Genomic DNA, 27427 nt, shown 5'->3' with positions numbered 1-27427 from the left:
TAAAATAACACAATACATGCTATCACGTTCCAGAATGGTTTGGCGACTGAACCCGAAGCGGAGTGTTGTGTATGTTGTGGAGCACTCGTATCCTTCCCCTTCTTTCCGGAGAAGTTTGATAATATTAGTCGAAACATGTCGTCCACCGGCGATCAACGAGCCCTTGCTCGAATCAGGGTACCGTCTGTCGCTATCGATAACAGTAGCTACCTAAGTACCTAACATTTAATGGGTGTTTGGAGACTGAGCCTAATGTTCACGAAGTGTCATAACGGATATTTGCATACGAAGAGCATGCTCATTTGAGCTTATCTGTCGAATCTACTAGCCATTCAACAGTATTTTCTCTCAAAATAAATCAGCGAACAATATTTCTAGTCATTGCTTTTCTGCCAAACAAACAATAATAAACCTAATTACATAAGTCATGACTATTTGCAAGATGAATCTGTTAATCCTAATTACTCCATCATTAGCGCATGTTTACTGTAGCACCATATATACTATTAAAATCATGAGCTAATTAGACTTAATAGATTCATCTCGTGAATTAGTCTAATTAGGCCTTGTTTAGTTCGCCCCGAAAACCAAAAACTTTTCAAGATTCCCCGTCACATCGAATCTTGCGGCACATGCATAGAGTACTAAATATAGACGAAAATAAAAACTAATTACACAGTTTACCTGTAAATCGCGAGATGAATCTTTTAAGCCTAGTTACTTCATCATTAGACAATATTTGTCAAATAAAAACGAAAGTGCTACAGTTCAAGAAATCAAAAAAAAAACTTTAAAACTAAATAAGGCTTTAGTTTTATACTAGTTTGTCTATATTTAATACTTATCAAACACCCAAAAGCGTGGAGCTCATTGGGAGATGGCACCACCAGTGCGAGAGCTTCGTCAATTCCTCTGCAGTGTGGCAGGTAGGTACTGACGTGGATGCCCGCCCGCACGCGGCTGTGGCCTCCTTATCTCCACGCCGCGCTCGTGCCCAGACCAGCCGTCACGCGGAACCGATCGCTTTCCCTGGCTGACCACTCCACTCCGGCGCCGCGGTCGCCAGCAAGGAAAACGAGCTACTACTACTCCGGCCAGCCTCCGGGAGCTAACGAAACCGAGTGACGGACGGAGAGGACCACCGTCCACCGCAGAGAAAAAAAGAACACGAGGACCTCGCGACTCCACCTCCAGCTCCTCCGTCCAGGCCTACCTCACCTCACCTCACCTCACCAGAGGAGTATATATCTACTCCGCCCGCACCGGCTGATCCCCTCGCCTCGCGATCGCCACCACCAATCCGGGCGGCCTGCTTGTCTTCTTCCTCCTCCCGGTTCAGCGATTCCTTTTCGTCTTGGCGCGGGGCTCGACGCCAGAGGTGATTGAGAGGACTCCAATCCTTATCCCCCACGCACCTCCCGCCTCGCCTCCGCCACACGTTCCGCGCCGTCCCCTCTCCACACCTCTCTCTCCATCCATCTCGCTCCTCTGGATTCTTCCCACCCGCCCGATTCCCTTCTTCGGCTTGCGTTGCGCCTCTCCTCCTCCTCCTCCTCCTCCCCCTTCTTTTCTTCCTCATCAATCACTCATCACTGCTACTACTTCGTTGGTTCCCCCCATTACCGGCCCACTGCCGCCGAGAGAGATTTTGGTGTGCCTACTACCGAGTCTCAATCCTATACCCCAAAAACTCGGGATTCTCTGCTGCTGCTGCTGCTGCTACTACTACCAGTACTATTATCCTCCCGTTGGCCGGAACGGAATCGGTTCTGTGCCGGTGAGTTGCCGCGGCGGATACAACGCGTTTCCGCGAGGATTCCGCGTGGTGAAAGAAAGAAAGATCAGGTCTTTTCTGCGGATTTCCGTTGTTACCGAACAGAGGGAGAGAAGGAGAGAGAGATGTCGGCTCTCCTCGATCTATTGATGGGGATCCTCCGGCAGCAGACCATCGGCGGCGCCGCGCTGGAGCTCGCCGCGATAGCGGCGCCGCTGTGGCTCGCCGCGCTCGTCGGCCTCCTCATCGGCTGGGCGTGGCGCCCGAGGTGGGCGGGGGTCGTCGTCGGCGTCGGCGGCGGCGGCGGCGACAACAACGCACAGCACCAGGCGGCGGCGCACCTCCTCCCTACGCCGCCCCCTCCTCCTCCGGCGCGCGCCACCGCCACCGCGGTGGTCTCTCGCAACGAGGCGCCCGCTGTCGTCCCGAGGTGAGGCCTTCGTTCGTTCGTTCGCTGGGTGCGCGAGTTCTTGTAATTTCGCCCTGAACTGTCTGTCTAAGAGATTTGCTGTGCTGATGCCATGTATGCAGGACTGTGGTGGCTCCTGCGGCGGCGGCGCCCGAGGACGAGCAGCTGGCGGTCAACACCGGCGACTTGATGCACCTCTGGCGGCTCGTCGAGGAGAAGGACGGTGGTCCGTCGTGGATTCACATGATGGATCGCACCTTGCCCACCATGAGATACCAAGCCTGGCGGAGAGACCCACCGGTATGTACCAGTACCAGTCTTTCTTCATCCACCGTTAAATTTTTCTTCGCCCACCGACAGCTAGAGAGAGCTGAATAACTTTACAAATTGAATAATTGTCTGTAAACTGTTTATTAGTGCCTTCAAAGATTTTTTTTTTCTTAGGATCAGTCCTACTTGAAATAGATATGGATGGAAGATGAAATGACTTTGAATTGATTTTTATTTCTGTGTTTGCTTCATTCCAGAATGGTCCGCCACAGTATCGCAGTAGCACTATCTTTGAGGATGCGTCACCAGAGGTTGTGAGAGATTTCTTCTGGGACGATGAGTTCCGGATTAAGAACAGCTGGGATGACATGCTTCTTCAGCACGAGACACTGGAGGAATGCACCAGGACTGGAACCTTGGTTGTCCGGTGGGTCAGGAAGGTGGGTGTTTTGCATCATCTCTCCTGGTGATTGTTGAGTTCAAACCATGGCAGGTGTTGCTTATAACTGATGGGTGTTTCTCGTGTGCAGTTCCCATTCTTCTGCAGCGACAGGGAGTACATCATAGGTCGCAGGATATGGGCATCTGGAAAGACGTTTTACTGTGTCACCAAGGTATAGCTTATATGAACTAATTTCTGCTGCTTGTGCTGTGATTGCATCCACGCCCATGTTTAGCTATCCTTGTACTCAGTAATGACTTTGAGCTGGAACTGCATAGAGAGTAATCATTTAGTGTAATGATGCTTTTGGGAGTTGAGTACGAGTGTAGTAATGCATTATGGCGTCACTTCTATGCTGTCAGTGCTTTGTATCTAAGCTTCAGAATCATTTGCAGTAGGGGGGACAAAACTTCTGTGAGCCTTGGTATCTAGGTTATCCTATGTTCCCAAACCATTCCACACCAGTGGTTGAGATGCTTGTCCCACTAGGAAAATCACTAAATTGCACTTCCAATCTTTTTGTTCTGAATAAATAGGAAAGCATCACTTTGCGGTGCTCTGTTTTTGCCCACAGATTGCAGTACCATAGTCGCACATAAAAAATGCCATGGTTTTATCTTTTTGTGAATTTATTTATAGTTGAGTGTAAGCTCTTCTTTGTGTCCTCCACCTACTGCTTACTGGAAAAGGCACTAGAAATTATGTTTGGCATTTTCTTTGTTCGATCTAGAATTTTGTATGGGCATGTTTTGTCATCTCAATTTATAGATAGCAGCAACTAGATTAAATAAGGTGATGAAACCTCACACGACATTTTTCAGGGTGTGCCTCGACCCTCTGTTCCAAGACATAACAAACCTCGACGTGTGGACTTATACTACTCTAGCTGGTGCATCCGTCCAGGTACTATATTAGTTACATCACAGTTATTTGCAACCTTTGTATATAGGATACCAAAAAACTCAAGGGCATGAACTCAACTTATCCTATTTTATCTATCAGTTGAATCAAGGAAAGGCGATGGTTCAATGACTGCATGTGAGGTGCTCTTATTCCATCACGAAGATATGGGGATTCCATGGGAGATTGCAAAGCTTGGTGTCCGGCAGGGGATGTGGGGCTGCGTCAAAAGGATAGAGCCTGGCCTTCGGGCATACCAAGTTGCAAGGACCGCTGGAGAGCCTATTTCGAAATGTGCTGCCATGGCACATGTCACCACCAGGTTCAATGCGGATGAGCTCATTACAGAAGAGAACACAGAGGGCAGTTCATCCAACAACACAGAGGTCGAGAAGCCAAAGCACTGGACAAACAATATACCCAAGGTTCTCATGATAGGCGGTGCCGTCGCCCTGGCTTGCACCTTTGACGGTGGATTGTTGACCAAGGCCGTCATATTCGGCACGGCGAGAAGGTTTGCAGGGCCAGGAGGGCCAGGAAGGCGGTAGGTGGATGGAGCTGGTTACCGTAGAGCAATGCCACCCTTGTCATGTAGCAAAGCTATGCGTGGAAGTGCCCCAAACAATCTTTTTGTAGCAATACATTGCAGAGGACGGAATGCCGTGTCTAGATGTTCAGTGTAGACATCCTCATGCTGCAGATAAGGTGGTGTGCTCATATTAGGTCAGTTGAGAAAATAGATCCTGCACATTCCAGAAAAGGAAATCGGCGGAAAGATCCAGCGACACAGACCGGACATACATCTGTTGCTGCAGTCGCCGCGGGTTAGAGCCAGCTGGTTAGGTTAGAACTATAGCATTATTTTGAGGACAAGTGTGAAGAGTTGGTAAAGAGAACAGCCGTATGATGTAAGATGTACTAGGTTCATGTTACAAAATACACTGCTGTTTAGTAGTTAATAACAAGAACAAGAATTCTGCCTTTTGTACCTATGTGGCATCTATTTGCTCGTCCGGTCTTCCCTATGGATACTAGACGTTGACCTTTTGACAGTTGCTGCAGAATTTTTTGACAGAGAAGTTTTTACCCAATGCTGTGTCTAACTACACTATGTATCTTTGGAATAAGACTATTTTTTCCCCAAAGTTGGCAAAGCTTATAAATTTATGCATTCATCATATTGCTTTCTCCATATGTCACATGACAGGAAGGTAGGTACTTGACGTGTTATCTCCAACCAACTTTTTTTGCAAGAGCCCGTGGCTACTCCATCCTTTCTGAAGCTGGCCAAAAGCCAGGCCCTCGAATTGGCAATTGGCCATTGCTTCACAGCCTGTGATGCTAGCTGCCGCTTGTGAATTTTGTGTGGCTCACAACATGAATTCTGAAGCTGCCGCTTGTGAATTGGCAATTGGCCATCAGTACGTTCTCATGCTTTTCAAAGGGGGAAAACAAATGATGCTGCGACGCTGCTGCTAACTGAATGGATGCAAGAAAAAGGTTGGTACTGTCATGTGTGAATGAGTGTGATTTTTTTTGACTGAATGAATGAGTGTGATGGGTGACCGTTTTCTGAAGGAACGCACTCTTTGGTACGGCAAGGAGATGATGACCTGCTCAGATGGTCCGGCAGTGCTGGATTGACTGTAAAATGTCCAAGTTTAGGAACATGGGAGGCTTAATCTGACACGACTGTTTCTCGTACCTAATTAGTATTTGATGTTGCTTCCGGGAAGGCAGCCGGGAGAGGTTACTATCAGCATGATCTGGTCAGATAATTGAAAAGTTTTAATACTTTGCAAGCTAGCATCGTCGTATATTTGACTTTGATATTCTCCGTCCATGTTGAACAAGAAGCCGCCATTTTTTATTGACTGGAGTTATTTGTTCCTCCCACACTGATGACTGGTGGACCGTTTCAATCCTAGGCATGTGGATACAGCAGACTGCCCAGCGATGGAATTTTGAGTAGCAGGTTCAGACTTGTTATTAAACCAAGGCCTTGTTTAGTTACACCTAAAATTTAAAAACTTATTTCCTATCATATCGAATCTTGCAGCACATGCATGGAGCATTAAATATAGATAAAAATAACTAATTACACAGTTTGCCTGTAATTTGCGAAGACGAATCTTTTGAGCCTAGGTAGTCCGTAGTTGGACAATAATTGACAATTACAAATGAAAGTGCTACAATATCAAAAAAAAAAACTTTTCACCTAGGAAACAAAACAAGGCCAAATTGCTTACCGACCACTGCAATATAACCTTTGACTAGATACTCCTTGCAGTGTAGCATCGCAAAGAAATACCAGTTTGGACTAGCTATAAAAATTGCCCTGGGGTGATCTCCAAACTCAAAACCAAGTAGAGTTGCAGGAAATTTCTGGTAAATCTGAACTGGTGCAAACATGAGTTTGGAATCGGGGGGAAAGAGTTAACAAGCTTTTGGCAAGTTGCCAGAAGGATTGCTTTTGGTTCCAAATTCAGAATTACCAATCTTGCATGGAGGTTAATGGCTAGTATGTTTGGTTGTCTATATTAGTGTGTAACTCGGAGGAGGTTCTTATGCAGGCTTGCGTAGTGCTCAAAGTAGTCCTAATGCAGCATTAGCTAGTAGACAGATTTGGTTGTATTAAGCAAGGCTGATTCGTACAAGCCGATGGGCATACAAAAAATGAAATATTGTCACATCTTCTCTCTACTAGAAACATGAGAAATCTACAGCAGCATGAATATGACTACATGCAATACAATGTAACTAACAAAACATAATTTTACCAAATACAATTTGCTTGTGCAGGAAATCAAGCACCAAAACATTACATACATTTATGCTAACTTGAGTCATACTGCATAAGGTCTAATGCAGGCTAAAATAAATGCAAATAGTGAATCACACCTTATATGTTCATGAGCTTAGCACAACCACCACCCAGAAAAACAAGAGCCACATATGTTACTGCCAATTCCCTAAAATAGTGGCTAAACAAACTAGAAACATGGCCGGCAGCAGGCAGTTTATGCCATATTGGCAACCACTCGAGTACTCGACCAATTGGGATTACGTGTTGTATAGTTAGCGTTGAGGTCATGTCATATGCTTCCTAGATAAACACGTTGCGTGCCATTTTTCTGAGCAAGCCATGATTCCAAATGATAGGGTGAATACATGAACTTCAATAGTGCCTCCAACTTATAACAAAGGAAATATATACAGCTTGAGTTAACCAAACAGCACAACAGAACATGGAAAAACATCAAAACAGGTTTATGTTTTTTTTTACGGTGAGCAGGTTTATGTTTTCACTGCCCATAATAGAAATTGCAGATATTGCCTTCCCAACAGGGTAGCTAATGATTCCAACTACATCTGTTACTTCCCCGAAGCCATTTCACATACTTCTATAGATGTTGAAACTGAGCTGTTCCTGAACAAGTTGAGCTACAGCACATTTCATAAAACCTGGGCACGCATCAGTTGAGCATTTGAACAAATTACACAATAATATCAGACACACGCCTAAGAATCGAAATAAATTAACCGCCTTATGCGTACAGTATCCTTAACATGACATTGGTTCGACAAAACTAGAGAACCGAGGTACAGTGGTAGAGAGTGCAGATTAACCTCCTTAATAAAAGCCTTAAACTTGAGCTGTGCCTTGGGTGAACTTGGGATCCTCACATCTGTACTTTCCATCAGGGCCGATACCAAAGCCCTTGGGGTCAGCAAACACGTTTTCCAACAGCTGGCTCCGTGGTGGATGCGGGCTTGCGTCAGCAAACTCAACAGCCTCCTCAACAACATCATCAATCTTCTTTTCAATGCTCTTCAGCTCAGATTCCGTGGCAAGGTTCTCCTCGATGATGTACTTCTTCAAGGCCGTAATAGGATCCCTTGCAGCATAGTGCGTTTTCTCATCTGTGCAAAGAGTCATTTTGTGGTGGGGGTCATCAGTTTAATAAATGTTCCAGGCAAACTTTCAAAGGAATAAGAAACCCATGAAAGCTTGAACATTCAAGAGACGGAAATAAAAGTGAGGTGCTCAAACAGGTATGATGGAGAAATGAAGAGAACACATGCATATATACATATGTAGTGATGTGACCTGTGACAGTCATGAAATAAGGTGCAAATGTCCTGAACAATTCAGTTGTCAACCTACATACGTGAGTAATGAAGGAAAAGGTAATTGTCAAGCTGTTCCATAAAACAAGATAGTTGGCAGGTTGACATGTCAATCCAAACTGATTAAAGCAGCAAAAACACCAGAAGTGAAAGAATTATAACAGCTACTGATGTTACAAACTTTATTAATGTTCATTTAGTTTTGATATAAAATGCATAGCCAAGGAAACCAGTCATTCAAAAAATATCCTACATTCTCCGTCAAGAAAATATCAAGTTCACCAAAAACATTTTCCTTCAGAAATGAAGGGGGGAGGCAAGTTGATTCTTATGAAGCTGCATTTCATTAGCAAAAAAAGAGCAAATGCATCATCACATTATGAGGTGGGCAGGTGGTCCTAGACACCTATGAGGTGGGCAGGTGGCTAAAAGACATCTTAAAGATTCCTATGAGGATGTTGACATTTCAGATAAGATGACTGCGATGACGATAAGAAGAGCTGAAATCTGAGAAAAATGTTTCTTTCAGTAGTTCAATTGGCACCACAGAATCTGCAAACAAGCTTGCTCTGACCAACCAGATTTCATCAAATAATATTATCTTACTAGTCATGTATCATGTGTCTGCATTGGCAATCCTGCATGTATAGACTATGGTGCAAGCAAAAAAAAAAAGGGGCATCTTAACTATGCCAATACACACACACAGCAGCAGGCCAGCAGCAGAAACATACTAGATTTCCAACCAATTTTTTGCATGCATTATTAACATGATAGTTGCTTCTAAACGTTCAGAAATAGAGTTAGGTACTGTTCTTAATGTTATAAAATATTACATGGTTCACTAGTTTGTGATGCCACACTGCCACTAAACAGGATCACAGGACTAGTGCAGGGAATATTAATCTTCCATGTGCTGTAAATAACAATAACATTAATATAGTGTATATTACTTAAACTCAGATCAAGATGAGATTTTTTGTATGAAACCACTACAAGCGTAAAAAGAATCAATGCCACTTTACATTTCTCCAGTCAGTTAGCCTGGGTCATACCAGAAACGCCATTCCTTATGAAGCAAAACTGAAATGAAATGAAACAGGAAAGTAATCCATACCAGGCTTCCTGAGCTCATCAGGGTCTGCAAGGGAGTGACCTCGGAACCTGTAGGTTTCACACTCAACTAGGGTTGGCCCTTCACCTCTCCTTGCCCTCTCAATTGCCTCCTTAGCAACCTCCCTGACCTTCAGGACATCCATACCATCAACATGCACCCCAGGCATTCCAAATGATGGCCCCTTCTTCCAAATCTCTGGGTCCGATGTAGCCCTAAGGTGCGACATTCCAATTGCCCACAGGTTGTTCTCCACAACAAACACAATAGGTAGCTTCCAAAGCTGTGCCATGTTCAGGCACTCAAAGAACTGGCCATTGTTACAGGTACCATCACCAAAGAACGCCAATGTGACATCAAGCCCATCAGGGCCGGACTCCTTGAGCACCTCATGACGGTACTTAGCTGCAAAGGCTGCACCAGTGGCAACAGGGATGCCCTCTCCGATGAAGGCAAAGCCTCCAAGGAGGTTGTGGGGAGCAGAGAACATGTGCATGGAACCACCCTGTCCACGGCAGCAGCCTGTGGCCTTGCCAAAGAGCTCAGCCATGACATTACGTGGCGGGACACCCTTGGACAGCGCATGGACGTGATCACGATACGTGCTAACAACACAGTCAGCTTGGTTCAGAAGCTTGATGAAGCCGGTGGAGACAGCCTCCTGGCCGTTGTAAAGGTGGACGAATCCAAACATCTTGCCACGGTAGTACATTTGTGCACACATGTCCTCAAATACACGACCAAGAACCATGTCCTCATACACCTCCAGTGCCTCTTCCCGTGTAACAGCCTGGAAAAAATAACAGACAGTGAATTGCAGAGACAAGACAGTGTTCGGCAACTTGAACAAACTTGCAGTAACGGGAAGCCAAATAAGAAATCCTCCATGTCTAAGCACTACTAGTTAGGTACTAAGCTAGATGGCAGTAAAATAGTATCAGTCCAGTTCTGAAACTCAAGACACAGATGCCTCAGACTTGCAGACTGCAGGCATGAACAGAGGTAAATGGTGGATCTATTCAAATTATGTAGCAAAAACTTCAGTTCCAGTTGTCAATCAGTGACTTTATATTGACTAAACAGTTGTCTCAATTGATAAGATCAATTTTTTCAAGTCGTCTGATTAATCGCAATTAATCGTCCTGGTGGGTCCCAGGTGACTGATCAGGGGTACTGTCAAGCGTCCTGGTCGGTCCCAGGTCGACTAAACGACCTGAAAACATTGGATAAGATGGAATAGTATCCGATCACACATGAGCAGAGCGAGAGGGCAACTTTAGCAGCAGTTTTAGAGTACAGGAGAGTCCTCACCATGAGATTCAGAGGCCACGATATCGTTTCTAAGCACTACTATTACAAAGCTGGGAGGTAAAATTTTGTGAGATTCAACACTTGTGCATCCCGAATTGCGACTACAAAGTACTAGGATGCAATCAGTCCAAACGTTCCTAGACTTCAACACATGACGCATCGGAATTTCACACTCACGGGGCTGGCCCGAGATCCAATCACGCAGCACAGTTAAACTGTGAAGAGCGCCCCAAGATCGGGTTTTTATACTGCGTCAGCGCCCAAGATCGTTTTTTTTTTCTCTCTCTGATGAAGCAATAGGAGAGAGCAACGTAGAAAAGAGATTCCATACCGGATGCGTGGCGGCGGCCTGCGCGGCCTTGTTGCCCGCGACCAGGTCAGAGGAGACGGCGAGCGCGGTGCGGAGGCGCGGGTGGTGGTGCGCCCCGCCGCCGCGGCGCAGGGTCCTGGCGAAGGAGGAGGAGGAGGCTCCGACGGGGGGAAGCGGGGGCGCCCTCTCGCCGCCGGATCTCGCGGCCACCGGCACCAGGAACTTGGCGGCGGTGAAGGACGCGGCCGCCATCTCTCTCTGCCCTCTCCCTCCGCTGTTCGGACGGGACAATGCAGTGAAAGAACGAGCAGAGGAATGGACTGCGGGGGGAGGCCCCCGCCGCGGTGGCGTATAAAGAGAGGAGGGGATGGAGATGGTGGGCGGCGGAGAGACCGAGGAAGAAGAGGGGGTGGGGGAGGGGTTATGGAAACAAGGCCGTGGACGATGGCGCTCTCGCTCGGCTTTGGAGGGTCCGCCCAGCTCACACGCCGCGCTGCTCCCTCCTCAATTGTCGCTACTTGCCGTCTGTGTAATGCGACTCCGATGACAGGTCTTGTTGTTCGTCTGCCATAGAAGGTACGCCGGGTTACTTCCAAAAATTTCAAGATTTCCTGCCACGTCAAATTTTTACATATATATATATATAACGTTAAATATAGATATAAATAAAAAATAATTATATAATTTCCTTATAATTTATTAAACGAATCTTTTAAATCTATTTAGTGTGTAATTAGACAATAATTACCAAATATAAACGAAAGTGCTATAATAACAAAAGCTAAAATCTTTTACAAACTAAACAAGTCCTAAGCCGAGAAAATGCATAATTAGCTCTTTTTTATTCTTTTGAGATGTGGCCTTAATTGACTTCTTGTTGTTCCAATGTGAACGAACTAGGTATTTTGTTGTGCATTCGTGCAAACTAAGACGAATTCTTGTTGCATTGCGTCCGGTACGTGTCACATTTTCAGATTATTTTTAGGGTCAGAATCACCAAACAATGCAAAGTATTGAGGCCTAAGTTGTTGTTAAATGTTGTGTTCTTCTTCACAACCTTTGCTGAAACATATTTTTTTTATTAAAAGGGGAGAAAACACGGAAACCAAAAGTAAATGATTCACACACAACTTATCATGGCTAAGTCTTCGCTCACCTTTCACTACTTGGTCTATTTGTACCATGTTCTTTGCTTACCCTTCGTTATCGTACAGTCCAGCTTTCACTGTCTTATTAGTAGTGTAGAAAATCACTTTAAAAACTGCAACATTCGTCAATTCTTCACTTTGTCGTTTAATTAAAAAATTGAAATTTCCATTCCACATTATATTATTGTTGATTATCAATTTGATGAAACAAATAGCATACACCTCTAATTTATTCACATCATCAGTTTTTTGCTACAAACTCTCGATTCTCCTTTAGTGTGTCTTGATTGTCATCGTCTTCGTGAATTGTTCTAGTCCTTTAAGAATAAATGTTGATTATGTCCATCAACATGATACATATTTCCATGTATCCATTAATATAATCTCTTGTCAAGTATCTTCATCACTTGTTAATTTTCAACAAATGAGTATTAAAATAGGAAATGTGCCCATCCGTTAGAACGGGAAAGAAAAGGCTAGAAAACATTCATAAAAAAGGCTATCAAACATTCATAGAAAATGAGGGCCAAGATAATACTTACCTATTTATGTTTTATCCTTCTATAAATTTTTAAAGCTATAGTTTATTTTAAGAAGGCTATAACATCCATAATATTTAAGCTAATATTGGCAATACATGATGTCTTATTAAGTATGTATCAGATTAAAATACAATCTTGACAGATTTTTTTCTTCTATTGCAAAACACAAACATATTTACTTTTAAATATATCATATTTTTAGTTTCATACTATCTATTTGTTGGTACAGTTCAATGTTGAGTCCCGATGACTTATTTTTTTGAACTCACTAAAATTTGTAATTCTATTGATGATTATATATATAGTTAGTAAGGAGTTAGTTGCCGAAGCATCAAGAACTTTCAAGAACTGCCATATCCGTTGATGATTACAATAGAAGAACTCTCATAATGTTTCACATGGTTGCCCCCATCATGTCTTTCACCGGTATATGTATAAACTTTAGTGTTACATTTGTCTAGACTAAATTGAACAACAAACCGCTCAAGATTTCAGGTTACGATTTGATTAATTGGACCATTGACTATATCATGTTGTTCTAATAAGGTAAATTTTGTTTTAATTTAAAACTACATCAATGATTTACTGGTGAGATTATCTATTTTATTAAGGTCTAATTGCTCAAGCACCATAGTATTTGTTTATTATTAGTTTTTATATTTATGGGGAAAATAAGAAAAAAAAGGTAAATAAAAATTGAAAAATAATATAATGGAAGAGGTTTGGTGCTTGATTTTTTTTCCATTCCCATCGGCCATCAAGCTTCCCTTATTTACTTGTTGATTTTTCTATGTTAATTAAAAGCCTGAGAGACGAAGTGGGGTAGTAGCTGAAGCGCTCTGGTATATGACATTTGGGACCAAAACAACAATAGATCAAAGCAATAATTATGGAATTTGAAAATAAAGTATCGTAAAGGGTTTGGACTTTATATCTAATCGGACAATATTAAGTGCGAAGGAATAAAAATAAGTCAAGGATGGATTTGCCAAGTGAAAAGGTGTTGCATATGTGATTTAGAAAAGGAAATAGGAGAAACATTACCTACAAGGCTACAAATGAGGTGATTTGTTTATGCACGTGATTGGCCAGTTTTTTAGACTTTTGAGTAGGAGAAGAGCGACATAGGTTCGGTGTCTCTCCTTCATCTCATATGAAGGAAAATAATACGGCCAAATCTGGTGCAACCGAATATTTAGATTAGGATTCACTCATAATGTTTCCTTTTTCTAGCCTATTTTGTTTTGAGGCTTTTACCGGTACGCTATTATAAAAATTTGCAGTTACCTATAAGCCACTAAAAAAGTTGAGTTCTCATAAGTGTCATTGTTCTAAACTATTTTACCCTCTACGCCACTTCCGTCAGATTTGACTCTAACGACGTTAAACTGTAGGTATGAAAAGTCGAAAATACCCTCATGTATGAATATGTAATTAATTTTTTTAGCATCTTAACGATCTCAAATGAAAAAAAACTCAAAACTAAAAAGTTATAATCTCAACGAGATCTACAATATTTATATAAAAAATATTTTTATTTGATTTCATATGAAAAATATGATTTTTCTAAGACATATTAAACATGTCAAATCATATCTTTTTATACGGAATTCAATGAAGATAATTTTTATACGAAAATTATAGATATCCTCGAGATCTATAACTTTGTAGTTCTGTCATTCGAGGTTATTAAGATGCTCAAAAAATAATTACATATTCAAGCATGAGAGTATTTTTGACTTTTACACTCGCGAATGACACCGTTAGAGCTAAGTTTAGAGCAGTGGCACCTATGAGAACTAAATTTTTTAATAGCTTATGGATAATTATCAACATTTATAACGGTACATAAGTAAAAGCCTCTTTTATTTTCCTTTTTTGTTTTGGTTTTATCTTCCAACCGTACTCTATCTCATATCTTTGTGTTCCATGTATAAATCGAATATTCGCAATTCACTCATAATATTTCTTTTTTCTTATTTTTTGAATCAGACCCCATATCAGGCTTGGCAAGAGATACTCTAACTCATATGAGTATGGGTTATTTATATAAGTCTATATAGAGAAATGGATGGACAGAAAAAAGATCTGAAAATTTGCCTCTTTATTATTAGGTAGGTATAGATATGATCTCTTATATCTTCTCTTTATACTTGTATATTTATTCTCAATCCTTAAACTATCAGGTGTATCAATCATCTCTTCTTGTGCTAGAGCTTGTCTTAGTTATTGCTAGAATCATAAATCATTATTCTTTCTTTTACCTTGTCGATCCTCAACATTTCAGCTATCAACCTGCAACCTTGCTACTAGAACTCAACCTAATCACACCATTTCATAAAAATAGCTACTTCTACCGAATATTTGTTGGTAATAACCTAAAATAGGATTATGAAGGGTAACTTTAGAGGCATATGATCTTTGACCCCCTCCTTTTCTAAAAAAATCTTTCTCCCCTTAAGACCCGGAAGATGGTAAGTTCATTCCTAAGTTTATATAATAATAAAACTAAGAATTTTGTTACTACCTAATATCGGTATTTTCAATGTGCTTAGGAACAATGACGATGATAATAGAGTATGGATATGTCATGAACAAGACCGATCTTAGGGTGCAAGCTCATCAAAGTCCAACATTCGGTTCGTCGGCAGTCCGACAGAAATCATTGCGTAGGTCATAACTCATCTATCCGGAGTGCGATTGAAGTCAATGAGCTTGCACTCCAGATGAGCTTCTTTTTCTCTTTTTTTTTTTTGCAACAAAGAAAGTTGCCAGTTGAAATACTGATTGATGTATGTTTGTGTAATTTTGTACTAGAGTATATCGAGTATGTTTTCTTTAATTACCACATCAAACGGTATAATAAGAGTATAGAAAATTGAGTATTGTTTATTTAATTACCACATCAAAATGGTAATGAAAATATAAAAAATTCCAATACGGTACTCGGTTTACACTTCCAGTCATTAGGCATGAACAAACATTTGCGTCGATGGATGTATATAAATCGTGTGAATAGAACCCCTACTTAACTTGGGAAATTACAATCAAAACTGCAAAACCACCAAAAAAGAAAAGATAAAAAAAAACTCCAGCTAAATGGATTATTGCTCGTCGATCAGCGGGGGACCAGGGTTTCGAAGCAGTTGAGCCCGTCCAATTCCAGGGCGAACCGCGGTTTCAGCTGCTGCTGCTTGCAAGCAATCTCGCCGCTGGTGAGCTCCATCTTCACCTGCTGCCTTTGGCTGCTGCTGCTGCTGCTGGCATCTGCAGGCACCTGAACTACTGGGCTCGCCAAGAACTGCAACCAAATGACAAACACAACAGATAATTAGCTGCTCAGACTTCAGATCAGAGTGCAAATTAAAGCTAGAGAACATTGCACACATCATGGTAGGATTAGAAATTTAGAAAACCTTGCTCTTGAAGCCGTCGCTTGCCACTGGCGAAGACAATATGGCATCTGTAGAAGCCATATGAGGGCTGTACGTACTGAGCTACTAGCTAGTGCTGGGAGTGTTGTAATTTCACTTGTTACTCTGTTACCGCGCCGTTTTCATCAACATATAAAAAAAAAGCACAAGAATAATGGTCTCTCTTTCTATATATATAAGCTTCATCCTCTGTAGAATGGAGTGAGAGGAAGTGTTGTTTCAGACTTTCAGTGGCTAGCTAGCTTAAGATGAGGATAGGGCTATCTTCAGTACATGAGCCTTGGTGTCATTTGACTCCACGTAGCTCGCTCCTGTGAGCTTTTTGTAGTCTAGCAGAAAAAACACACGGTGACATCACTATTGGATCTTCTTATCCTCTTCAAGGGATTGTGCACTTTTTCTCTTCCTGTCATGTAGGATATGCATAGTATAGATATGATGGTGATGCATGGCAAATGGCGAGCAAGTATTTAGCAATATAGATAGGAGCATTTTATGATATATATAGATACTCCTACAGGTTATTGTTGAAGGTGTACATGTAACACGTTGGAACTCGTGTTAATTGAGGTTGAGGTCATGTTTGGTTCAACTTCTAGAAAATATTTCTGTTGCCAAAAAATAGAACGCCAACTAAATGAGTGGAACTTGAAGCTGCTTCTGCGGAAGTTAACAATTGCTTTCACGTAGTACAATTTTCGCACCACCTTGAACTCTAGTTTTGGCTTTGAGCTTTCTGTTTTTCCAAATGAGTGATAATAGAGAGACGCTTTATGACTATTTCAAGAGAAACAAAGAGAGGGGTAGATATTATAGTTGTTTAGCTTATAAGTTTTTCACGCCATATTGCCCACAACGGTTCTCCATAGCTCATGGCTCACAATAGCTTTTCCATATTTCCTGCTTGAAACAAATAGACCGTGAAACTATCGGTTACATGCATGTACGAATGGAGATAAATATTCTGCTACAATTACTATGACTAATTCTCAAACCATTCAATAATAAAAATACAAAATATGACTATCATGAATGTATATTAATGTATGTTATATTCATGTTGTTTTCATATCTGTATTTTGTTTTAAACAATGAAAAAATATCCTAAGAATCTTAAATTTCTTTCGGATGTTTTTCTATTTTGCTAGAGTGAAATCTAATTTTTGGAAACTTATAGGAATATTTTAATGAGGTCTAAATATTTTGTTTGGGGTTCTTGTGCCCCAATCTATATCTAGGATTTTCTTGAACTTTCTAGAAAGTTAGAGCCATTTTCATGGTTTAAAACCTTATAAAATGTTTATTAGATTTATTTTAGTAAAAAATAAAACTGCCTTAAAAACCACTTCCTAGAAAAGGTATAGACATATATAGGATGTTTGGTTTGAACTTTGAAGAAGACTTCAGTTTAGATGAGGTAGTGCAGGTTATGTACAAAAACATAACACATATGTGGGTTATAGTTAGCACTCGATTAAATTTCAAATTGTAGAAATTACTTTAGTATTATTTTAAATTAAATTTCTCTAGATTCCATTAAATAAATATATAAAAATTATAGAAACTTTACCTTTTTTATAAAAAAATAAAAAGTTAAAACGAATATAGTATTTCTTCTCACTCTAATGAGCGTTGGACGATGACTCATATTTGGAAGCAGGCCTAGCTGGGCCCACCGATGGTTGGGAAGCATGTGGGCTCAAAGGTAAAAGCAAGCCCAGCCCATCCGAATTTCTCGAAAAAAAAAGGTAAAGCCCACCGAACCGACCTAATAACTGCTCTCGTCGCCCCCAAACTGCAGAGGAGAGGAGAGAAGAGAAGAGAAGAGAAGCACCGCGTCGCCGAAACCCTAGCCGCCTGTCTCGCTCTCCGGTCTGCACTCGTCCACGACAACGGCGGAGGTATTCCTCTCTCCTGCAGTCCTGCTCGTATACAGGATTTCTGATTTCCCCATCGCGGATCCTTCGTTTTCACGGGACTGATCCGCTCCCCGTTGGTTCGGTTTCTTCGTAGGGTTTTCTGTGGGTGTGGGGGAATTTGTTCGTCGCCGACTCGCCGGCAGCACAAGATGAGGCCGGTCTTCGTGGGGAACCTGGACTATGACACCCGCCACTCGGAGCTCGACCAACTCTTCTACCGCTACGGCAGGGTCGAGCGCATCGACATGAAGTCAGGTCTGCTCGCCCTTTGCATTCCCTCCCTCCTTTTGCCCCCCACACCTTTGTTTATCGTCGTCTTTGGTCGGTTTAGTTTCGATCTCATCTCTTATTGTGTATGTACCTAGTCAGATGTGTGAATTTCAATGAATTGAAGAAAAAAAAGGTGGGGGAATTCCCCTATTCCGTTAAAAAAAATAGAGGGGATGATGAAGTTTTGTATTGTAAATTTGTTTTGATGAGATTCATCATCCAATAGTGCTGTGCTGTATTAGTGTTTCCAGTTATTCTTGGTTGATTAGCTAATGTAATTGTTAAGATGATTTGTCATCAAAGTTTTCAACACGTTATAAAACTAGCAAAATCTTTTGCTGTCCGGAACATGGACAGATATATGTTTTTAAACTGGGACTGAAATTGAAGTGAGTAGGATACTCTGATACTTTGCGGTTGTACTGTACTTGTGTTACATCTACATCATAAAGAGCACAGAATTGCGCGTGTGTGTGCTGCTCCATGCGATGTAACTGCAGTTGCAGTTTATGTGTGATAGTAGGCACAGATGTTTAAATATTTACTCTGGCGCAGGAACTACCAGGGCAAAACATCAACTCCTGAAATTCCTTCCATTCACTGACCTGGCCATCATTTCCTTCACTTGAAACCATCTGTTCGATGTGCCCTGATGCACACTGTTACTACTGCTCGAGCATGTTTAGCGGGATTGTGATTCATGAATCAGCACCGTCATGCCTTACCATGCCACGACCTAGAAGTATCACCAACATGTCAACATGCTATGTGTATACTATATTGATAAGCAAGAGTTCTATTTATGGTGAAGCATGTTCAATGTCTCCGGTCATTATTTCTTACTTTGGATATAAGTTGTTCAACATCATGCTTACCTCTCAATCTCTCATCATGAATGGAATCTACCACTCTAGTTCTCTTCATATCATCAGAACTCTGCAGGTGCAGTACTTTTCTGATTCTTTTAGGTTTGGATATACTGATGTGTTGAGTTGTTATTCTAAAACAGAAGTGGAAATATTCTCGTGATTGTTTGCCACATTGCTTATTACCGTTCTGACTTGCATGTTTACATCTGCAGGCTTCGCTTTTGTCTACTTTGAGGATGAACGTGATGGCAATGATGCCATACGGGCTCTTGATGGTTATCCATTTGGCCCTGGCAGACGCAGGCTTTCAGTAGAGTGGTCACGGGTAATTCCTTGTATTATTTTGAACCCCCTACCCTTACCCCTAGTGGTAAAGCAGACTGTGATTAGCTAATATTAGTGCATTATCATGCTGTGGTCAGTTCACTTGATGATTCTGATTCCTTTTTTTTTGTGTGTGTGATATTATTTAATGTAGGGTGATCGAGCTGCTAGACGTGATGGTAACAAACCAGAAGCAAATACTAAGCCAACTAGGACATTGTTTGTCATCAACTTTGATCCAATCAACACAAGGGTCAGTGACATTGAAAGGCACTTCGCACCATTTGGGAACTTATCAAGTGTAAGGATAAGGAAGAACTTTGCTTTCGTCCAGTTTGAAACACTGGAAGAAGCCAGAAAGGCTCTTGATGCTACTCATGCTACGTAAGCCTCCTCCTCTGGAAACTTCTTTTTATGTAGCTGTTTTCACAGTAGCAAGTCCATAAAATGAGCAAATTTGACCTCCACTGACTGACTCAATATTTGGGGTTTAGAATTTCTAAATGTTCCTTGCTTTTGCTGTAAATTATAAAAGAAAGCGTAGGTGCTGTAGTAATTGTTAAAGTTTGAGTTTTCTGTAATTATACTTGTTCAGAACTTGACATTCAATTTTTATGTAAAGTTCTGTGCAAACCATTTAATTTAATTGTAGACACTAAACTCATGTCATTAGTTTTGATGTATGCCCCTTTTGCACTGTTGGTGGGATTTTCTTCTTGCTCGTTTGCACTGCTCATATGTAATAATGATGCTAATGTGTCCAACCCTTCTGCAGCACGCTTTTGGACAGGGTGATTTCTGTTGAGTACGCCTTTAGGGATGATAGTGAACGGAGTGATAGGTACGACAGCCCAAGAAGAGGTGGTGGCTATGGTAGGCGTGGTGATAGCCCAGTGTACAGGTCACGGCCTAGTCCAGACTATGGTCGCCCAGCAAGTCCTGTATATGGTTCATATGACAGAAGTCCTGTTCGTGATCGCTATCGGAGGTATGCCCTTGGATTGTTTTCATTGGTATACATTCTTGTCCTGATGTCCATGTCATATGACTGTAGAAGGGCTTCGGAGCCCTCTTCACGTTTTAATAATAAGGACATTTTGATAGTCTCTTCTCTCTTGTACCTGTACCATCAAGTTAAATGATTAGCGCCTGCAGTTAGTTTTTGTTTGGTATATTTGTGTGATTTCTCTTTTTTGTTACCTACTTCCATCATGGTTGATAGTTTACTTGAATTCAAGGTTTAGTCAGTGTCCTTATCCTATGGAATATTTTTCTCAGAAAAAACGTGATGTGCCATGTAACCTTTCTTGGTTGCAACCATTTCATATTTTTTTGTTCAGGCTGCAGTTTTCAGCTTACTGCTGCCCTTTAGTATTTTTACTTGTTAGGGCTTGTCTTGTTATCTAATGAGAACACAATTGTATAATCTGCAGATCTCCTGCTTATCGATCAAGATCCCCACGTGTGAACCGAAGAGCATATGACTAATTGAGAACTATCTCTGTTATGGTGCTACAGGCTAGCGGCTGCTAATATCCGCCTTTTGCAGGGCTGCACCCAGTAGCAAGAACTTACTGTGCCTGTACCGGAGCGTGTCACCTTAATTGCCTTAAACTCTTGTGTTTAAAGTGGCCTGTACTTAGTTATGCTATGCGACTGTCAGACTTTACTACATGCAATGTTATCATACAGCCCTATCATTTGTCTTGCGTTGAGATGCTCTGGAGCTCTTTTACAGCTTTTACCGTCCTTTGTCATTACTGCTATCTGTTAACTGAATGCATTGACGATTTTTATTTTCCTACCGGCCAAGCATTGTAGTTCATGCTTGGGAGATTTTCATTGTGATTGTTGTGTCGGTTGTAAAGTCTTTATCTTAGTAGTGAGTATTTATCGATCTTCAGAATCACCTGCTGTCTGCCCCCTTTGCTGCGGCCAGGAGTCCAGGACAGTGGAGTCTTGGAGATGTGTATTACTAGCAATATTGTAATTTCTTTCAAATTCCAAGTTAATAAACTAATTATCAACATAGTAATTTCTTTCACAGCTTCATAATTTTTATTAATATATTTTAACTTTGTAATACAGACAACTGTACTATCTTATCATCATATTCATAAAAGATAATAGTATGAAGATAAATGAATGATCAAAAGGTGTAATTTTAGGAGTTACAAATCACAAGACGCATAAAACAATGTATGCATACTTATCTATATACGAACGAACACCTTTGGATGATTGAGGCGTGAAGTTACCAGTTGTAGTTGTTGACGAGCACGTTACCAAGTACAGAAAGAATAGTGTCGGGAGTGCTTGCTGTGTGAAGTTGATGACTTAATCTACCGTTTAAAAGAAGGGTACCTATGAAATAATGGCACAGGGAGCATCCATGCTAATTTGAGGACTTAACCTCATTGGACAAGCTCCATCACAACCAGTTAAGCTATGCTCGTGTGACTTGAAGATGCTAATATTTCTTGTACAAAGTTGGTCAAAATTAGAAAATTTTGATTCAGGACAATGGTCAAAGTGAGATAATTTGGAGGGGAGCGAGTTGTTTTTAACATTTCATTTCTTCCAAAAGTTGTTGAAATTTGAAGCTTGATTGTGAATATTGCCATATAACCCACTAATTTAAGACATAATTATATTTGTGCAAGTTTAAAAAACCTTTCATAAACATGGTCATGTGATGTTTATATGTTCACTGATGTTTGAATTTGGAATCTGGATGTAGTTTTAAAATCAAAATAGGAAATCTTCCTCTTTTTCTAACCAGCATGGGCCAAATATTTTCTTCGACCGGAACAATCTAGCAGCCCAAGCAAAAGGCCAACTATGTTTCCACCTTGGCCCAACCGGCCGGGAGCCCGAAGCATTGGCAAATTTCGTGAAAACAGCCAACGTTGCATTGCACTTGCACCAACTTTGTAATGATCTTTTATGGTAATGAAAGTGCCGTCTGTTTCCAAAAAAAAAAAAACCATCAAGCATCATGAATATAGAAGTTTTTGATCACTAATCATTATGAATTTATGAATCCATTAGCTCGAAATGGACTAGGGTGTCCATAATTCTTTATATACTCATACAAATATCGCCTGTGATTACAGTGAAATAATAAAATGGAAAAGCATGTCTACCACTTATATCATCATCATTTCAGGATCACTACTATCAGAAGGCTGGTGCTTTTTTTTATTCAATAAACAATCAACTGATGATGGTCCTACACTGTAACATTTCTTCAAAATTCGTTGTAGGCCTATAAATTTTCTGGGAGCTAAAAGTCTGTCTTCTTGCCCCCTTGCTAACTGAATATTCTCTCAAATGTATCATGATGAGGCCACTGCAGACGCTGTTGGACTCGGAACATCCACTAACCGCTCCAGCATTTCCAGTTGGTCATAAGGTGCTATCTGCAGAAGCATCAGGTGCGTATGCATTTTTCAGGAAATGGATATGACAGGTTATGTGAGTTTTACAACTTTAAGGGATTCCAAATATGACAACAATACTTAAGATGAAGTGAATCCAAACTTTATCGTATTACCTGACTAAATCCATCAGGCCAAGTTATAGAAACTGCATAGTTTCCCATGGGCCTAATCTCTTCTGGCTCGATGTCATCTGGTATATCACTGTACTGAAGCTTTTGCTCCCCTGTCCATTCATCCTGCGGATACAGAGTAGTTGTAAACGTAATGACATTTGCAACGTAATGACATACATATACTTTTGAGTTGCCATCCTTAAGAACAATCATATATATTCCATATACTGAAGATGAAAGGCATATATACAGACCACACTTTGAGCAGATCGATCATTCCGTCTAACTGTTGCTGGATGCAACAAGAACTCTTCGTCTGAATCTGGCACTTTCACTCTGATTGCTTTAATGGATCTATCATAGGACACCGCTGTTGAAACTGACAAACAGAAAATAACAGATTATAAGAAAAGTGTCGCTTTTCTGTAGTATATGTATGTGTGTTCAGATCGAACATGTGCTGCACAACTGATTTGGTCCTTTATTTTCCGTGTCAGTATTTGAGGTCATCTCCTTCCCTGAACTACTTTTCCATCTACTTACCTTGTTGCCTAATTTTAGCACATTGTTGAACAACACATGCTCCAAGATTCTGAAATATATTAGCCACATCCCCTAGCGGATCAGCCACCACCTCAGGAATTCCAGTATCTCCAGAAGCCGAAAGCTGCAAAAATTACCAAACTGTGATTTCTGCTATCTTATTCAGGGCTTTTTTGGATCCCTATTGGATTATAGTAATTTGGGTTATTTGGATCCCTAGATTATTGAGGAGGATCATTGTTAGTTGGAGTATAAATTGGCGGTCAGATTATTTTAATCCAAACCAAAGTCTAGGATATTTATACCACCTTCAGATTATTTTATCTAATGACTATAATCCAATAGGGATCCAAACACCCCTTAGTCAACGATAAGTAGCTATCACTGAACTTACAGTTGGCCGTATTGGCAAATCAAAGAGGTGAGGTATTCCAAACTGCTGCACGACCTGAAACAGGCATTGCATTTTAAAAGAAATTCAACAACTATTAAAGAGAAATTATGCTATGAAATAATTCAATGTCAATGTCTTGCCTGAGTTCCAGAACCTTGTCCAAATGGGTAATAACGTTTTCCATCAGCATCAAAATAGCACATGTTCTCAACAACTGCAACACAAGGAACCTTGGCGAGAGAAGAGGATACAGAATATAGTCAATGCACGATCAGGTTCATACGTTAGACTTATATAATGCGTCACATTGTGCAACACACCTTCAGTTTAGAGAACATCCTTACACCCTTTGCAACATCAATGAAAGCCAGCTTCTGAGGGGTGGTAACAATCACCGCTGCAGTCAATGGAGCCACCTGATATTTCAGACGTTATTATATCTCACAATGCTTTGAAGGAGTATTCATGTGATTTGTACAGCATAGAGGCTGGTGGTAGCACCTGACAGAGTGTTAAGTGTATGTCGCCAGTTCCAGGAGGCATATCAATGACAAGGTAGTCAAGTTCGCCCCTTTATGAATCAAAGGACACTGTCAAATTCTTTAGTATAAGGAAACTAAGAACTTTCTCAGAAATATAATTAGTGAATTGTCCTATCTTATTTATGTGCACGTGATTTCTTTGAACATGTATCAATGCAAGTTTGCATACCAGTCAGTAGTGGTCAGCAGCTGATTGATGACTCCTGAAACCATTGGACCTCGCATGATCGCCCTTCCTTGTCCAGCAAATCCAAAGGACACCATTTTGACGCCCAAATACTCAGTCGGAAGAATAGCTCTGTTTTCTGGGTTCTAAAGGCAAGTCTGTTTACCATTATTAGTGGAAGTACTAAATTCCATGCTAATATAGAAGTTCATCCAGGAGGTTTACCATCACTAGCAACCGGTTTTCAGGAGAAACCATAGTTGGTAAGCTTGGACCAAAGACATCGGCATCGAAGATTCCAACCCTGGCGCCCATTCCAGCTAGTGTATACGCAAGATTTACAGCAACAGTTGATTTCCCAACCCCTCCCTGTGAACGAATGTTCTTTAGTGAAATGAATCATAAGATTTGTTGTATGCACCAAGATACAAAGTTCTTGCATGCCTTGCAGCTTGAAACTGCTATGATGTTGGAAATCTTCTGTAGTCCTTCTGGAAGCTCCCCTCCATACGTTGGCTGTGCAGGTTGCGCAGACATTGTGACATCTACCTTCTTAACCCATGGAAGTGCTGCAACAACCTCGTTCGCCTTTTGTTCGAACTGCACGGCACAAGCCAGTAGAGATTTGCACTTAAAATGGCTAGTATTCACTATATTATTTTTGCACTCAGAAGTCAGAATGATAATGCTATCTTGTAACAAGAAGTATTTACTGCTTTAGTTATGAAGCTGATTGCTTTTGACTAGCAGATTTACGAACCAAATGTTCACATCAATCAATCCACGAACAATATAAGTACAACATGAAGTTAAGATGTTTCGGCACTATTCTTTTTCTTTAACAGCTCAAAAGGCCAAAGCAGAGATTGCTTCAGAAATCAGATACAGGTGCTATACTATACTTGCCTCGTCTTTGATTGGACATGCAGGAGTCGTCAGCTCTAGACGAAATGAGACCTGAAACATAGCCGTATGAAACAAAAATACTCCACCAATTTCCAACTAATGTGCAGGTCACATACTAATAAGATTCCTATAATCTGATAAAAAAAAAGGATTTCCATTTACTTACCTCTTCTAAGGCCTCACTGATCTCCAAATCCTTGACAAACCCACAGGACACGATGTCCGTGCCGAAATCAGGATCGATGATTTGGGAGAGTGCTATGAGCACATCCTTCTTGGCATCATCCATGGAGGCCACGGTCGCCCTAGCTGATGAATTAAACCCAAGGCTTTGAGCAGAAACGCACACACACAGACAGATACAGGAAACAGCAACTAGACAGGCAACACCAAACCAAGTATTGCCTGCAAGAACTCGAGAAGCTTACCACCGGACGACGCCGACCTCATGACGCGTCGACGGCGGCGGCAGGCGCGGTGCGGCAGGGGGAACCAGGCGCGCGACAGGGCGGCATGAGCAGCAGCGTTTGCTGATAGAGCGCCTGCCGCGGATCCCAACCGTGGCGGCGCTGTGCGGAGCCGGAGGTGGAGGTGGGGAGCGGGCGGCGCGAGGAAGGAGGCGGGCGCGGCGGCATGGAGGGTCTGCATTGCTGACCGGACAAATTAAAGATTGCCCACCCTCAACCTGGGTCGCGTCCCGTGGCGTGGCGGCCACAAACTGACGAGGAGGAGGAGAGGGGGGGAACGACGGCGGAGTCGGGTGAGCCCGCTGCGGTGGCGGCGAGCGACGAGGTGCCTAATGGCGTCGTTGTCGAGGTGGAGGTGAAGCAGAGCTGCAGGAGCTCACCACTGACACCCCAAGAAATCGAGGCCGGGCGGGAACGGAAGCCGGAAGGATAACACACGTGGGGATAAGGATTGGATTGGCGTCCTCTTCTGGATGCATGCTGCGCCACCAAAACCGCGAGATTTCGCAGCAGCGGGAAAAAGCAAACAAAGAAAGAAAATGGAGAAAGCTAAGGCTTTGTTTAGTTCCAAATTTTCTTTACAAAATGAACATGATAGCATTTTTGTTTGTATTTGATAAATATTGTATAATTATGGACTAACTAGGTTCAAAAAATCCGTCTCGTAAATTATAGGTAAATTGTACAATTAGTTATTTTATTTTATTTATATTTAATGTTTCATGCATAATGTGACAGAGAATCTGAAAAATTTTGCAAATTTTTTAGAACTAAACAAGACGTAAACCAACCTTTCTCTTGTTTGTGTTGCTCGTGACGCCTGAATTTTGTGCCGTCCGTAAAGTTTTATTATTTTGTTTTGGATGTTATCAGGTTTATCTTAGTCTACAAAACTCTATTCTACCCTAAGCACAGGTAGGCCTTGTGTTTAGTTCACTCAAAATCCCAAAAAATTTCAAGATTCCTCGTCACATCGAATCTTTAGACGCATGTATGAAATATTAAATATAGATAAAAAATAACTAATTACATAGTTTGCCTGTAATTTGCGAGACAAATCTTTTGAGTCTAGTTAGTCTATGATCGAACAATAATTGTCAAATACAAACAAAAATACTACAGTAGCCAAATTCAAAAATTTTCACCAACTAAACAAGGCCGTAGATTATATGAATTCGACTATATATAATGGGTGTTTGAGACTGCTTACTTCATTTTTTAGCCAAATACTTCATCAGAGGTGAGACGATGAACTGAAATCAGGTTTTTACTGGCTTCGGGAATGTAAAGGACATTATTGAGAACAAGATTCCTATATGGTATTAACAAAACTTTTGCCAATTTGACTGATTCTCATACCTACACCGTTGGCGGTGTGAACCTGGTCATGGTCGTGGTCCTTTGTCACGTGCGGTGAGCTTCTCTAGTTCACCTGTGATCGGTGGCGCCAGTGTCAGTGTACCAATTGGTGTCTATGCTATAGGAATTGTTGGTGGCAACAGACACGGACTTCTTCTCTGATGGTTCGGTGAAGGTAGCGTGGAAGCGCTTGAAGTAGCGCAACACGGTGTGGCCTTCCTTGCCGCAGAGCTAGCAAGTTGGGCCGTCACCGTTGGAGTTCTGACGACGATTGCCGCCGCCGTTGTTGTTGACGTGCCCACGCCCACGACCGCCGCCACCGCAACC

The 27427-nt window shown here is 41.6% G+C and overlaps 5 protein-coding genes across 5 annotated transcripts; 2 read left to right on the top strand and 3 right to left on the bottom strand.

The window, feature by feature from the left end:
- Positions 1147-4958, top strand: LOC8065979. Its single transcript, XM_002447397.2, has 6 exons — positions 1147-2204; positions 2306-2483; positions 2711-2893; positions 2984-3067; positions 3717-3798; positions 3898-4958. Exons 1-6 carry the CDS (start codon positions 1900-1902, stop codon positions 4341-4343), a joined length of 1278 nt encoding a protein of 425 aa, XP_002447442.1. The 5' UTR covers positions 1147-1899; the 3' UTR covers positions 4344-4958.
- Positions 7171-11174, bottom strand: LOC8065978 (pyruvate dehydrogenase E1 component subunit alpha-3, chloroplastic). Its single transcript, XM_002446012.2, has 3 exons — positions 10683-11174; positions 9044-9830; positions 7171-7719 (listed from the first exon to the last, which is right to left on the bottom strand). The coding sequence occupies exons 1-3, from the start codon at positions 10911-10913 to the stop codon at positions 7442-7444; spliced, it is 1296 nt and encodes a 431-aa protein (XP_002446057.1). The 5' UTR covers positions 10914-11174; the 3' UTR covers positions 7171-7441.
- LOC8080276 lies at positions 15318-16080 on the bottom strand. Its single transcript, XM_002446011.2, has 2 exons — positions 15768-16080; positions 15318-15652 (listed from the first exon to the last, which is right to left on the bottom strand). The coding sequence occupies exons 1-2, from the start codon at positions 15825-15827 to the stop codon at positions 15470-15472; spliced, it is 243 nt and encodes an 80-aa protein (XP_002446056.1). The 5' UTR covers positions 15828-16080; the 3' UTR covers positions 15318-15469.
- LOC8065977 (serine/arginine-rich splicing factor RS31) lies at positions 17561-20965 on the top strand. Its single transcript, XM_002447396.2, has 6 exons — positions 17561-17686; positions 17799-17959; positions 19056-19168; positions 19322-19551; positions 19943-20155; positions 20601-20965. Exons 2-6 carry the CDS (start codon positions 17854-17856, stop codon positions 20653-20655), a joined length of 717 nt encoding a protein of 238 aa, XP_002447441.1. The 5' UTR covers positions 17561-17686; positions 17799-17853; the 3' UTR covers positions 20656-20965.
- On the bottom strand, positions 22193-26161 carry LOC8080275 (fe-S cluster assembly factor HCF101, chloroplastic). The gene is made up of 14 exons (XM_021464098.1): positions 25703-26161; positions 25441-25583; positions 25275-25325; positions 24813-24968; positions 24594-24737; positions 24372-24514; positions 24162-24231; positions 23981-24076; positions 23801-23890; positions 23661-23714; positions 23267-23390; positions 22978-23102; positions 22724-22846; positions 22193-22589 (listed from the first exon to the last, which is right to left on the bottom strand). Exons 1-14 carry the CDS (start codon positions 25920-25922, stop codon positions 22506-22508), a joined length of 1623 nt encoding a protein of 540 aa, XP_021319773.1. The 5' UTR covers positions 25923-26161; the 3' UTR covers positions 22193-22505.

Source organism: Sorghum bicolor, chromosome 6 (genome assembly GCF_000003195.3).
Source record: "Sorghum bicolor cultivar BTx623 chromosome 6, Sorghum_bicolor_NCBIv3, whole genome shotgun sequence".
Taxonomy (NCBI): Eukaryota; Viridiplantae; Streptophyta; class Magnoliopsida; order Poales; family Poaceae; genus Sorghum; species Sorghum bicolor.
Note: the sequence above shows the minus strand (reverse complement) of the source record. Positions and strands in the feature narration are given on the sequence as shown.

Excerpts from the sequence above, each read along its gene's own strand:
- LOC8065979 (XM_002447397.2), top strand. The coding sequence starts at position 1,900 with ATGTCGGCTCTCCTCGATCTATTGATGGGGATCCTCCGGCAGCAGACC. Across the intron at positions 2,484-2,710 it reads CCTGGCGGAGAGACCCACCG|AATGGTCCGCCACAGTATCG; the intron begins GTATGTACCAGT and ends GCTTCATTCCAG. Across the intron at positions 2,894-2,983 it reads TTGTCCGGTGGGTCAGGAAG|TTCCCATTCTTCTGCAGCGA; the intron begins GTGGGTGTTTTG and ends TCTCGTGTGCAG.
- LOC8065978 (XM_002446012.2), bottom strand. The coding sequence starts at position 10,913 with ATGGCGGCCGCGTCCTTCACCGCCGCCAAGTTCCTGGTGCCGGTGGCC. Across the intron at positions 9,831-10,682 it reads AGGCCGCCGCCACGCATCCG|GCTGTTACACGGGAAGAGGC; the intron begins GTATGGAATCTC and ends TATTTTTTCCAG. Across the intron at positions 7,720-9,043 it reads TGATGAGCTCAGGAAGCCTG|ATGAGAAAACGCACTATGCT; the intron begins GTATGGATTACT and ends CTCTTTGCACAG.
- LOC8080276 (XM_002446011.2), bottom strand. The coding sequence starts at position 15,827 with ATGGCTTCTACAGATGCCATATTGTCTTCGCCAGTGGCAAGCGACGGC. Across the intron at positions 15,653-15,767 it reads GCGACGGCTTCAAGAGCAAG|TTCTTGGCGAGCCCAGTAGT; the intron begins GTTTTCTAAATT and ends ATTTGGTTGCAG.
- LOC8065977 (XM_002447396.2), top strand. The coding sequence starts at position 17,854 with ATGAGGCCGGTCTTCGTGGGGAACCTGGACTATGACACCCGCCACTCG. Across the intron at positions 17,960-19,055 it reads GCGCATCGACATGAAGTCAG|GCTTCGCTTTTGTCTACTTT; the intron begins GTCTGCTCGCCC and ends TTACATCTGCAG. Across the intron at positions 20,156-20,600 it reads GTTCGTGATCGCTATCGGAG|ATCTCCTGCTTATCGATCAA; the intron begins GTATGCCCTTGG and ends TATAATCTGCAG.
- LOC8080275 (XM_021464098.1), bottom strand. The coding sequence starts at position 25,922 with ATGCAGACCCTCCATGCCGCCGCGCCCGCCTCCTTCCTCGCGCCGCCC. Across the intron at positions 24,969-25,274 it reads CATGTCCAATCAAAGACGAG|TTCGAACAAAAGGCGAACGA; the intron begins GCAAGTATAGTA and ends TGTGCCGTGCAG. Across the intron at positions 24,738-24,812 it reads TAGCAGTTTCAAGCTGCAAG|GGAGGGGTTGGGAAATCAAC; the intron begins GCATGCAAGAAC and ends ATTCGTTCACAG.